The sequence below is a fragment of the Nymphalis io genome, chromosome 18, assembly GCF_905147045.1.
Source record: "Nymphalis io chromosome 18, ilAglIoxx1.1, whole genome shotgun sequence".
Classification (NCBI taxonomy): Eukaryota; Metazoa; Arthropoda; class Insecta; order Lepidoptera; family Nymphalidae; genus Nymphalis; species Nymphalis io.
In genome coordinates, this window is record NC_065905.1 from 10956805 (window position 1) to 10971553 (window position 14749).

General features: G+C 36.2%; 1 protein-coding gene across 2 annotated transcripts in view; it reads right to left on the reverse strand.

Annotated features, from left to right (window-relative positions):
- The window catches only part of LOC126775334 (unconventional myosin-XVIIIa), a 240144-nt gene that overhangs the window by 124099 nt on the left and 101296 nt on the right, over positions 1-14749 (reverse strand). For both annotated transcript variants that reach the window (XM_050497182.1, XM_050497183.1), the window contains 5 exons: positions 13310-13410; positions 12944-13044; positions 12035-12204; positions 11816-11901; positions 9743-9881 (listed from right to left, as the gene is read on the reverse strand). In XM_050497182.1, the coding sequence (XP_050353139.1) occupies positions 9743-9881; positions 11816-11901; positions 12035-12204; positions 12944-13044; positions 13310-13410 (597 nt within the window). The remainder of the gene's footprint in view (positions 1-9742; positions 9882-11815; positions 11902-12034; positions 12205-12943; positions 13045-13309; positions 13411-14749) is intronic.

A 14749-nucleotide genomic window follows, 5' to 3' on the forward strand; every position in this document is an offset into this window, starting at 1 on the left:
ATAATTTTAAAATGTATATATACTATCGTTTAGATAAAAAGTATATTAAAATTTACGTTTTATTAATTATTTGTTTTTTTTTTTTATATTTATTTTGTAAGCTTAGGTAAATTAAAAACTGCCATTCACATGCATTTTTACCGATAAAAAATCATACCGTATTAGATATACAAATGCAAATATAGTCATCATAGTACTGAAAACCGGACTATAGTGACGCTATTACGAAACATACTGAATTATTATAAACATATATACGCCGAGATGGCCCAGTGGTAAGAGCGCCTGAACCTTAATCGATGATCGTGGGTTCAAACCAGTGAATTTTTATGTGCTTAATTTGTGATAATAATTCATCTCGTGCTTGACGGTGAAGGAAAACATCGTGAAGAAACCTGCATGTGTTTAGACAGTGAAATTAGTTTCAGTGAAATTCTGACACATGTGTATTCCACCAAACCGCATTGGAGCAGCGTGGTGGAATAAGGTCCTAACCTTCTCCTCAAATAAGGAGAGCCCAGTAGTGGGACATTCACAGACTGTTACTGTACTGTACTGATATATAAAATATACAAATGATTTACACACGTCAAACATTATATTGTAATTTAGGCATCATATGACAAGTAATTTAAAACAAAAAAATAAAAGTAGAACTCAATCAGAGATCGCTACTCTGATATCATTACCATCGACCTTTTACTATAATAATAAAATTTGACTGCCTCGTTGGTCTAGTGGCTAGATGTAAGGCCGCAGAACCGGCCGGTCCTGGGATCAAATTCCAGTTCGGACCAATTAAACAGTTATTGGGTTTTTCTGTCGAATATTCTCAGCAGCAGTCCAGAGTCTGGATTCGTATTATATGTGATAAGACTTTGAGCGAGTCCACTGGGGCTGGCACACTTGTATCAGTTATTGAACCTTAAGATACTTCGTATTATTTGACGGTTGATGAGTGAGTCCGAGCAGGTAATTGCGGATACAAATTATGAAAGAAATAACAATTTTATCCACTACACTGAAATAATATATTTTTTTTTAGTATGCTGTATATGCTCTTCTTTTATTTGGACTTCACCGGGCGGGGCAGTCCGGGGCACATTGAAGGGTCATTTATACACGCCTGTGACGTCAGACCTAAGCTTTTCAACGGGGTTTTTCGACGGGTCGTTCTAGTGCCAGTTCTAACTATTATACTTGCTCGCTATATATATCGCTAACTAGCTTTAATTAATCATTTTGCTAGTCCTTTCTGTCGGTATCTTATTAAAAACAAATCACGAACACATCAGCTGACGGAATGATAAAATTAAACAACTCTTTAACATAATTCAATAGAAAACTTACATTCGTTTTCCCATTAATATCGTATAAGTATTTTTATGGTCAGATTTTATACATAACATTTATATTCGGTGTCACCGTAAAAGTTAATTTATTACCTAAGTGTGTCATAATTATTAAAAAAAAAGCCGTTAATTAATGGTCATATACTTTATTTTTGCAGAAAAAGGTAAATGCATGATATCATTCTTGTAATCAAAATAATATTTATTTGACTGTTAAATTTAATTACAAGCGAGGAGCTACAGTTCTAGTTTAAAACGCGTTAATTTGTGATTATTATAAGAACCGGTTTCTGCACTCTAGCCCCATGGGTCGCAGCTTCTAGCTTTTCTCAATTAACTGACTATCTAGCACAAAAATAATTATTAATATCATACATGTGTATTCCACCAAACCGCATTGGAGCAGCATGGTGGAATAAGCTCCAACCCTTCTCCTCAAAAAGGGAGAGGAGGCCTTTAGCCCAGCAGTGGGATATTCACAGGCTGTTACGGATCACGGATACTTGTCCGATAGTATATATCCTAAGTTGATTGTTGTTAATATATATCCTAAGATTCCCGCGTTCGACTATATGAAACCGTATTAATATGGATAATTAATTAATTCGACAATAATACAATTCAGAAACTTCCTTTTTTATATTTTAGATAGGCGGACGGGAAAATGGGCCACCTGATGGTAAGTGGTCACCATCACACTTAGACATTGGCTATGTGAGAAAAATTAAACATTCCTTATAACTTTAACATTGGGAACTAAAATGTAATGTCCCTTGCTCTTGTATTCCAACAACATTACGTATTGCTGTTTAGCGTACAATATTTGAAGAGTGGGTGGTACTTTATCAGATAGGTTTGCACAAAGCTATACGAGCCTGCATATAGTAAAATCTAAATTTTCATATCTAAAATGTTAAAAGATAAATGCGTTAGAAAGTAAAAAATAAACAAATCGAACAATAACATATAACAGATAAAACGACGTAAAAAAGAAATCTTTTATATAAAAATTAAAAAAAAAAACCGTAACATATATTAGAAAAACATTAACCGAATAAATCGAAAGAAATTACATTCGAACGAAAACGTTTTTTAATTAAATGTAAACAACAGTCGAAACGTAACTTAATCGCTTTCGCTGAACGAAATCATTCAAAGAACGACATTATATTGAACGGTATAACAAAGTTGATACAAAAAAATATTATGTATCTACAATGAGTATGGGCTAATCAAAGTGTAATCAAAACATGCGCGTCATCAATGAGTGAATGTCGGTTTATTAGTTAATTTAAATGAATGTAATATATTTTGTATGGGCCAATGAAATACATTTTTGATTGATAGATATAGACACATGAAACCCGATTAACAAGGAGCAGATACAGCCCAGGGTTTAGAACACGTGAATGTTAAACGATTGCTGGTTTAACCAACCCGTTCAAGCTAGTGAGGTTGAAATCAAATCAAAATATACTTTAATAACTTCTTGTTTGTTATTTTACAGGACTAAATTAAATGTGAATCTACTATCGCTTCGGAATATAGATTCCGAGAACAACCAGCAATAATCTCAAGTCGGACAGTAGTTAAAAAAAAGTTACCCGTGAGAAAACCTGCATGAGTCAATTTTTTTTCAGTGTTTATTTTTGTTGAGCAGATTCTTCCATTCCTGTTAAGCACAAGGTTTAGAGCTTTTCCACGCACTCATAAAAACCCTCACATGAATATTGCAAATATTAAATATTTCATAATCTTTTATAAATGCATTACCATAAAAATTTCAATACATTTGCTAATATAAATATAAAGGATTTTCTGACATGTCTATCATTAGACAACTATTGTTTTTCTTAACTATACATAACTTTGAATTATATATTAAAGATATTCAGAAAGTGTAAATTGGTCCGTAGATGCTTTGCTATAATGTCCTCTAATTCGCTCTATAACACGTTGGTATCAAGTTTTCACGGTCTTCATTAAATTTCTAATCTCTGCCAGTTAATCCAGTCCTTGTGAGTAGTAGTCGTCGGTTTTTCTTAACATTTCCTTACCTTTCGCGGATGTCTCTTTGATTTTCTCTTTATTCAATGTAAGTAGGTACACATTGTTAGCACGATTACGTATTTTAATGTTGAATTTAACCTAATATTTATAATTAAAACTTCGAGACAACAAGATTATTAAATATGATTTACGTTTATTTTTGATCACATAACACATAATAACATGTGTTACATAATACGCATTACTTTTTATCGCGCGAACTATCGAAAGAAGTCTTAAATAGCGCCGTATAATTTATCAAAGTTAGGAAGTTAAATTAAGTTAGTTAAAGCGAATTTATGTAGTTAAGTGATATTGTGCCGTTTTATAAATGGAGATATGTTACTTAGCTTAATGCTGCTCAAATAATATATATATATATATATATATATATACGACAAATATACAAGTCGACCTAATTCATTTTTAAAGCTACTCGTAGTTCTTGCTTTCAAAAAATTACTAATTCCATTATTTTCTCCTCCAGTTAAGCGTACAGCTTGTGTTAGGAGGAAATAACAACAGCCCATATAACAAGTGGTAAGAATCGAACCTGCGACTTTCACATAGTCAGATACTCCGCTTAACTGTAACGAATTATATGTATCTGTATTATAACAAAAATAACTTGAACTCTATTTACTCTTATGATTTGGAGGAGGGGGGGGGGGTCGATTAAAAAAGTATAAAAATAAGAATACTTCAAATCGCTGAGAAGTTTATTTATAGCGGTCCAGAGATGAGAGAGAGAGTATATATATATATATATATATATATATATATATATATATATATATATATATATATATATATATATATATACATTAATATTAACTTAGAATAAATATAACATAACAAAAGCTCTATTTCTCTATAATTATAACTACACTCTCTTCACAATCGAACAAAAGATCAAAAACTAACGCTTTATTTTAAATTTGTGAACAACGAAAGTTGTAAATAAATCACCTACACCTTTCAACAAATAAATGAAACAACGGACATCTAAACATACAAATTTTCGCATTACATTTATAATTATGTACGATGAATTTAAAAATCTATATTTTAACATATATTAGATTAAAGAATATTAACTTGACGCTGAATAATAGGTACTACGCTTAAACTTACTAAAGACAATTGCCTTGTAGGCTTCCTATATGAATGTAGGAGCTGGACTATTGAGTTCAAACCCCGAAAATAAATTTCATAGCAGCTCGTAACTACCCATTCGGTAGTGTTACACTTCAGAAACCACTTAAATCTGTCGGTTCATCACGTCGGACTGCCGTTGCCACTCATTTATTATCGCTTAAATACTTGTGCACTATAATATTTCCTGCTCAAATGGCTAGTATAGTTGAGATTGTCCGACGAGGCCGAAATTCGGTCAAGAAGTCCTTATTACTCGCTTATATAAATATAAATATTTTCCTTAACGTTTTGTTACTCCTAGAGACATATATACCCTATAATTTACTGATATATTCGAATTAATCACGAATCACTTCTCACTTGTATAATGACAATACAAAGTTGCTGGTAAGAGCGTGCTTGAATAGTGTACATTTTGAATTTGTGCTTGCAATAGCAACGAAATATCATAATATTCAAATATATTTACATTTATATAATTCAAATTATGTGTAAAAGTAGAAACGGATATGACGCTGTGACGTCATAAATGTGACAACACCACTTTAACCTTAAATATATACATACATATATATATATATATATATCTTCTTAGATAAGTAAACCTTCAGAAACTCTTAAAAGAATATGTAATATTTCATTAAAAAAAGAGGTCACGATTCGATAACTTCACTTTGTTGTGAACGTGAAAGCAGGTTCGGAAATGACGCGATGACATAATGCGTTACGTCAACGCGTACCGAATTGAGACGAGAGGTATTAAAAACAATGATGACCTACAAATCGTTTACCTTTGTCCTACAAAGTCATATTTAATGACGAAAAATATATATACATATATATAATGTTATTAGTAACCAGCTTCCCGTCCTGGCTGTTTACGTGTTGAATTCATACAAAGTTTGCACGCATTTTTAAGGAATTACTAATATACCTATTTTCTCCCTTTAATAAAGCGTCAAGCTTGTCATTTTGATAAAGCGTGGATCAGACCTGCAACTTTTGAAATAAACCATTGCGTTATTCACGTTTAAAATTATATTGAATATAATGTATTTTTTAATCAACAAATCCTTACTAATATTATAAACGCGAAAGTGAGATTGTTCACATTCCACACATGACATCTAACTGTAAAAAAATACATTCATTTCATACATATATTATTTGCACATTAGAAAAAAATCATTTACGTTCGTTCTTTTAGTTCCATTGTCGGAAGCAATTTGTAATTTCGTTATCTTTATAAATTATCGAGTCAACAAATATATTTTTTTACTACTCTCACACGCACATTAAAATTACAAATAACTGCTTGAAAAGTGTAATTAACTGTTTAAGAGACAAACATATTATCTATGTGATCAGAAGTGCAATTCTGAAAGATTCATTATGACTTCATTGAGCACAAAAAAAATTATAATGGTAACTTGGAAAGTGTTAATAAGAGCATTTTTAAGTTTATTTCGATTTTAAAATTAATTTTAGAACATCTAGTTTAAATATAAGAGAATAAGAGACAAAAAAGGCATCGTGATCGGAGGTAAAATTCTATAGTGACGTAATAACATTAAGAACAGTTACGTAAGCTGTATCCGTTGCTGCGTGAGTCCGCTGTTATGTATCGGTTAGCCGCACTGTTATGACTAGATATTAGAAGTACATTAAATGTAGTTTTTACGTAATCTATATTAGGAAAAATGCATGAGAGTAATCTCTTGCAATCTACGCCAATATTATAAATGTGAAAGTAACTCTGTGTATCTTAACGCTTCAAGGCTAAGCCACTGACCGATTTTGATAAAATTTAATATGAAGCGAGCTTGAAGCACCGCCCATGCACATCTGCAACACCCGAGGTCTTGTAGGTGCGTCACCGGCTTTTAAGGAAGGTGTACCGGACCATACGTCTTTTTCTGTAGCCCAGAAAACGTGTATGCAAAATTACATGATGATCGTTTAAATCTACATGGAAACGTAACAAAGAAACTCACTTTCACATTAATAATAATATTCTGGAACATTTTTTCACACACGGCCATCTGATCACAAATTAAGCTTGTACAGAGCTTGTACTATGGAAACCAGACAACTGATATACAACATATACTATTTTTCTTTTGTAAATACATACCTATATAGATAATTAATAATATTAGAAAGGATTTTGTAACTCGAAACTCAATATATATATAATATTATTTTCTATTTACCAATTTGTAACGAGATCATTTTTTATCACGTCTCTGTAAACCATTTTCAAGTATATAGATATAATTTTATTTACTCTTATGCGAACTATACTGTTACATAACAAATACATTCGCTGCTTACTTATACGTTATTATAAATTTATATACATGCTTAAAACAATTAATAATAATAATAATAATAATGTCTTCCAGACCGATTTCGGCCACGGCGGCCAATCTCAAAAGAGATTAGCCACCTACGCATAGATATTATAGTGCACAAGTGTGTGCGCAAACACAGGTGCACTCTTTATTTCCTAACTCTCATAATCCGATGGGACGGCAATTCGACACGACCGGAAAGAGTTCAGGCGCAGGACCAACTTTCCGAGGCACGGGAGTGTACACACTTCTAACTTACAGACTCCGGGCTGCTACTGAGAATTTTCTGACAGAAATCTGACAGAAAATTGGCCCGACCTGGGAATTGAACCCAGGACCTCCGGATCTGCGGCCTCATATCGAGCCACTAGACCAACGAGGCAGACAATTACCACTGATATTATTAGTTACATTGTCAATTGTAAAAGTCTTTAAAAAAAGGTTCTATATTCGACGGGTAAGTTTACTTATCAAGAAAATAATGAAAAAAATAAAAATTGTATATTTCCCTAACTTACACCTAGGCTACAATATGTTCCGAAGGGGTAACTCTTTCTTTATGTTATTTTGTAATCTCCACAGACGTGTTTTCCGTGCCTTTGGTGTATATTTGTATCAGTTTAGAGTTTGGTAATTTAACTCGAATATTATTTCAAGTCGGTTTCGATTTTTAAAAGATGATTATTCCGTTTGAGATGAATTATAAATAAAACATCATCACAGGAAAACTCCATAATAAAGCAAGCATCGAGGGAACCGAGCAGGGCTTGAAGTGTTGTAGGAAACCTTCGAGATCTTTTGGATAAGACACGCTTGTCTCAGTGCCATTTTTTAAATACTATTTAATGTAATATTTCCCATTACAAATATCTTGTTAAATGTTAGCTGAAATACAAAAACAATCTATGTTTGTGTGGAAGTGACGAAGACAGACAGAACCAGTGTCGCTAGTGCGAGTTTTTTTTTACTTATTCGATAGCGTTGACGCTAACTGCGACAGTAAAGGTTATTCAAAATAATTAATTACGTAACTAAATACGTAAAACCGATTAAACAAATAAAATGGAATGAAGGATAGAATTGCGATTGACGATCGAGTAAGAATACCGATTAACATCAAAACGACGTATGTATACTGAACTAAAAACTCTACAAGTGGAAACACGTTTTGACACTTTGTTAGAATAATTGACGCAAAAACGCGAACACGCACGCACGAACGCACGTGTGTAGCCAAGTAAAAGCAACAATAATAATTCATATAATCAAAACTAATCGTAAGCTATCATTGTTTATGAGTTGTGAAAGTTATCCAAAATTAAACTACAATTTTCATTAAAGAGCCGTAACAATATAATGAGAGTAATTTCAGATATAAGTATAACATACGAACTTTTCCACGAGCCTGTCATACGTCAAGGAAAAAACCGTTCAACTTGAATAGATTCCAACACACATACAATAGATTGCAACACTAAAATTTTTGGCTGTACATTCGAAAATCCCTCTGGAATTTTCGTATAGATATGTATTTCGACGGAGATCACAGGCACCAGCGTGAGCTGGAGCGGCTGAGGCCGCAGTCTACAACTCTTGTAGGAAACATTTTTTTCAAAGATATTAAATATTCACGAAAACAAAAACATATATATTTTTTTTCTATATTTGACATTGTAAATCAGTGCGTTGAAATATAGTTTTCAGAAATTTATCCCTAATTCTAGCAGATATACAATCCAAAACACGGTACTGATTTGATGATATAGGATTTGTTTTTATATAAAATAGGTACGCCCATATACATTGGCATTGTAAGAAATGTTAACTCTCGCTTACATCGGCAATGCGCCACCAACCTTGGAAACTAAGATGTTATGTCCTTTGTGCCTGTAATTATTTACTATGTAATTACGATTAATCAAATAATTTCGCTAATTAAAAAAATATTTATTGTTATAATATTATTTATGAAACAGTTAACTTTACCAACCAATTATATATCTTATTTGTATGAATATACTTTGATAAACTTATTATGAATAATTCCTTCGTTCGGCAGTTCGCAATAATTTTAACGGTGCGTTTTATTATCCCAAGCTTAATGGCGTCATAAATCTTTTGTGTAATTTCATTCGTTTATCTCAGAAATAATAATGACAAGTATTTAAGCTGATTAATGTAAGTAGGCCGTATGAGGGAACTTTAATGCATATTAATAAATGTTTACAAGAAGCGTTAATTAATATAATAATCCCATTGAACAACAGACTTATTTCGGTTAAGGCGATCATTTTAAACTCACACGCACTATCCATATTCTCTATTATCTTGCTCTTCTTTTATATAATTAGTGAAGAATTATAAACCGCAATTAGTTTAAAAATCAGATTTCAATGTATATAATGTTAAATATATATTTAATGATTATGATTGACAGCAGAGTGTTGAGATAGAACATCTCAACAACACTAACTGGATTTTGTTTATCTATAAATTTATCGTTTTTATAGTAAATTTCGGCCTTTTATGTTTATTTATTTATCTATTTTAAGACACAATATAATATGTTTACATTTACACATTTAACGACACAATAAAACTTGTCTCATTAAACAGCAGCCATACACGTTATGTGTAGGAACTTGTGATTAAAAAATCTTTTAATTTTAGGCTCCTTCATAAATGAAGAAGAAGAACATAATTAAAATATATGTACCTGGATAATATTTTTGATTTCATAAATCCTATAATCCAAATGGAAAAATAATTTAAAACAAAATTGTCCCTTCAACCAGCGGCTGCACGCGTACCCTGAAAAGTTGCACTTACTTGAGTGAGGCCGAGCCGGTAGCTCGTGACGTCCAGGTCCAGCGCGAGGAGCATGTCGTCGACGACCTGCCGGTCCGACAGCGCGGCTGTTTGTTGCGTTTCCGCATTTTCACTTTCCGATGTCGCCAACAGGCGATATCTGTTTGAATGTACAAATCATATTCGATCAGGCTCGAAGGACCAATTTCAGGAACATTCATTAATTATCCACAGCGTCAATCGTCGACATTAGTCAAAACAACATATGATTTATACAAGTAGGCTCTTTTGGTTCGTTATTTTACAATATGAATAGAAATGTAGATTCTACTGAGAAGAACCGACAAGAAACTCGGTAGTTACTTTTTTCTAACAATTAAATAACGTAACCGTAATGAATTTATTTTGCCGGAAAATCAACAAATACTAAACGTTAGTTTAATCATTTATATATTCTTGTATTATGATATTCGAACATAAGATTTAAATTCATTAATTGACTAGGTTAAACATATCTGCGGAATTGCTAAATGGCGTGTCGTACAAACTAAAGGCTAGCAATGTGAAAGTCGCAGCTATGATCCTGACTTCTTGAACTTCTAATAATAAAGCATAAACTTAGCACTCAGTTGAGAGAAAACATTCTATCGGTACAGGTAGTTTTTCTTATTATATAATAATAACAATAATAATAGTGAAAAATGCATTACTAATATTGTGATACGAGGCATGCCTTTTAAGTTTTGTAGTTTGACGAAAAAAACACAACTAGAACCTTATAGCACTTTTTATTGTTTTTCAAAGTATTCACCACGTAGCTTAATACACTTTTCCATTCGCTCAAACCAGTTATTATAACATATATTCCACTCTAAAGTGGGGGTGTTCAAAATGGCTGACTTGAAAGCGTCGACTGCATCTTCACCGGACTAGAACCTTTGACCACGAGGACTTTTCTTAATTTTAGGAAATGTAAAGAAATCGTTAGGGCTTAGGTGAGGACTGCTCGGAGGATGGTCAAGAATTTCTACTTTTTCCTGCTTCAAATACTCAATCATTTGACGAGCGCTGTGTGAGCTTGCGTTTTCGTGGTGCAGGATGATGCGTCGCTTTGAGTTAGATTTTTGAAGTTTGGCGATGACTTGTGGTAAACAAACTGTGGTATACCACTCTTCGTTAATCGTTCTACGATCTTCAAGCGCAATAGTCGCAATATGGCCGGTTTTTCCAACGAACGTGGCCACCATCTTTTATGAAGTGCTTCGAGAACGCACAACTTTAGTCGGCTTTGGCTCGTCTTGAAAGGTCCAGATTGTAGATTGTTGTTTGGAATCAGGATCGTAGGCTTAGATCCAAGATTCGTCACCATTGATTATGTCGTAGACTTGATTTGACTCTCCTCGGTTAAACCTTTGCAGAGTTTTCTTACACCATCTGACGCGGGCCACCTTGTGATCGTCGGAAAGCAGATGCGGTATCCAACGGCAAACTAGCTTTTTCACACCAAGCGCTTCATGCAAGATCTTCTGAATGGTTGTCCCTGAGATGCCTAATAGAACCTCTATCTCTCGATACGTCACATGACAATCTTCGAGAATTAGTTGTCTCACAGCAATGATGTTATCTTTAGTCAAGGCGGATTTTGGGCGTCCTTCGCGAGATTTGTCACTAACACTAGTATGTCCACGCTAGAATTCTAAATACCAGCGTTCGACAGTCCACAGACATCACTGGGCTTCATTACTGAACACAGATATTAGCTCTTCAAAACACTGAAGCCGTGTCAAGCCTCTTCTAAAGTTGTAAAAAATTATTGCACGAACATTTTCCTTAGAAAGATTCATTTTCGTACGTAACCTGACAGATTCCAATCGACGCTGTGACTAAACAATATCATTAATCCTAATACTTTTAACTGTTTTGAGATTCAAAATTTAAACACATTCGAATATAGAACAGTTCCAAATTCAAAATTGCCGGGAAATATAGAAACGATAGAACTTAAAAGGCATGCCTAGTATACTTTATTTCTAAGATTTTTTTTATAGATTTTATCATTAGTAAGAGAAACGTAAGGAGTAATTTAAATGTTACCTTCTAGCGAATTCCGAAAGCGGCATATGTTCAGGGAATCCTTGTTTATACAATCTCGCCGAGTCGAGCAACTGGAATCCACGGAACTGAAAATAAAATATAATATGAGACAAATTGTTACGCATTATATAAATCTTTTAATGTTTACAAATATCGGCCAATCTAGCAGCGGCCAGTAGTTGACGACGCACAGGCGGCCCGCGCGGCGCCAGTACGTACCTGCGAGCGCAGCAGCGGCACGTTGACGTCGTCGGCGTCGGGCGCGCCGGCCAGCACGCAGCACACGAAGCTCACGCCGCCCGCGCCGCAGCGCCGCAGCGTGTCCACGAGCCCGTCCGACACGAACTTGGCCTGCAACGCCGTCGAGCGCCGCTTCATACCCGCCGTGCCTGGTTTGCATGATAAATGTAAAATTCTTCGATCTACTACCGAAAATTTCTTGGTGGAAATCCTTGTACTTTTTATTCGTTAGCCTCAAGATACTAAACAAAAACATCAGATACTGCAACCGTAGAAAGTGCCCAGCGCTATACCAGTAAGATTTAATTAAACACTATATAAAATCACCCCAAATTTGCCAAACGATGATGATGAGTAAAACTAAAAATTCCTTGCAATATCCAACAGCAAATATTACAAGATTACAACTCTACTCGATTAGTTACACCAGAAATGTAAGTTAAACACATAATTTTTCCGAATTACAACACAATACTACAGAATTTAAACTAGCATCAGTTGCCTGTGCGCTATACATATAAACCTCTAGCGGGTCAGATTCCTCCCACCGGAGCCGAGGGACCGCCGGATAATCGATTGCCGGCAAAATGCCGGCAAATCTCGCGTATAATTGAAAATTACATAAACTCCTCTAATATTTCTTACCGAGTGTTAAATGAGGACGTCGCTTTAATTTTTTTACGTTAATATGACGTTGACGCTCACGCTCCGTGCGGTACACAAATCGAGAAGGTTGTCATTCGAGGAATTACGGCGCTACAATCCTTACGAATACAAGTTACGGCGAGCGAAATTAAATCAGTTTATTTCCGATCGACCGATCGTCATGTCTGTATACAGGTGAGGGGTCCAGCAGAGGAGCCGGAGTGTCCGGCGGCGCGTACGTACCCGCGGCGAGCGGGCGGCGCACGGACGCGGCGCGGCGCAGCGTGGCGTCCCCCGCGCCCGCGCCCGCCCCGCGCGCCGCCGCCGCGCGCCACAGCTGCTCGCTGCGGGCGGACAGGCCGGTGTGAGTACGAATCGATCATCATTTAAGCAATTATCCTAGTTTTATATATATGTGGACGTGTATTTTTTTATATATTATTTTTAAAAAAGCAGTTTTAACACGAGAATTGATGTATGAGTAACAAATTTTACGCTGACGTCATCCGTCGCTCGAAATGTTACGCTCGAAGTCTCACTTAGCGCTCGGTACTCGGTAGGGTACCGTTTACCGAGGGCTAAGATTTGCACACATAAAAAAATACATACTTTTGACTTTCCTGCAGGAGCGTCTGAGCTTTCTTTGTAGCGGGATTTTCCCGACTCGCCTTCACCCACCCGGTGACATCATATAGTACAGGATTCGTCCCCTGCAAGAGAACGGGCTTGTAAACGTGTACGTCTAAATCTCTGTTAACTTACATTAGGAAGTTGGACCCCAAATGAACAACCTGATGATAAGTAAAACCAGGACGCCCATACTCAGCACTAGTCAAAAATGATGCTCAAAATACAGACAGTACCAAAACATGAAATAACTGACAAATTACACAGTTCCTTGCTTAGTTTGTGTTTCTTCAATGAACAGCCAATCGTTGTCCACTGCTGAACATAGGCCTCTCCCAAGGTGCGCCAAAGCTCCCTGTCCTCCGCCTTCCGCATCCAGTTGGTGCCCGCCACCTTCTTAAGGTCGTCGGTCCACCTGGCTGGAGGGCGCCGTAGCCGCTGGCTGCGCTTGCCGATTCGCGGTCTCCACTCTAGGACTCGTCTGCTCCAACGGCCCTCGGTCCTACGACATACGTGACCAGCCCACTGCCACTTCAGCCTGCTAATTTTGCAAGCTATGTCGGTGACCCCGGTTCTTTTCCGGATAATCTCATTTCTGATCTTATCCTTCAAAGATACTCCGAGCATAGCTCGCTCCATAGCACGCTGAGCGACTTTGAATTTGTGGACTAGTCCCGCAGTTAGTGTCCACGTTTCGGCACCGTATGTCATGGCAGGTAAGACGCATTGGTTGAAGACTTTCGTCTTCAAACATTGCGGTATAGACGACTTGAGGACTTGACGAAGGTTGCCAAATGCTGCCCATCCCAAGCGAATTCTTCGATCGGCTTCCTTCTCGAAGTTGTTCCTACCGACTTGTATTATCTGTCCTAGGTAGGTATATTCACTAACAACTTCGAGAGGTTTCCCCTCGACGTATATTGGTCGCGGCACGACATGCCTATTGAACATGACCTTGGTCTTGTCCAAGTTTATACCGAGACCAACACACCGGGAAGACTCGCCTAGGCTACGCAGCATTTCGGTGAGTTGTTCCAGCGACTCTGCTATGATGACGATATCGTCGGCAAATCGAAGGTGTGAGATGTACTCGCCGTTTACATTGACTCCATACTCAGTCCAATCCAGCGTCTTGAAAACGTCTTCCAACGCGTTGGTTGGTAGTTTTGGGGATATTACATCCCCCTGTCTCACCCCTCTGCGCAGTTGGATCGCCTTCGTCTTACAGTCCTGGATGTGAACAGTCATTGTAGCGGCGTTGTACAGACATCTCAGTACCTCGATATATCTCCAGTCGATATGACATCTCTGCAATGAGTCGAGCACTGCCCAGGTTTCGATGGAGTCGAAGGCTTTCTCGTAGTCCATACCATACACAGCGGCTGATTGTACTCTTCTGTCTTCTGTACAATCTGCCGAACA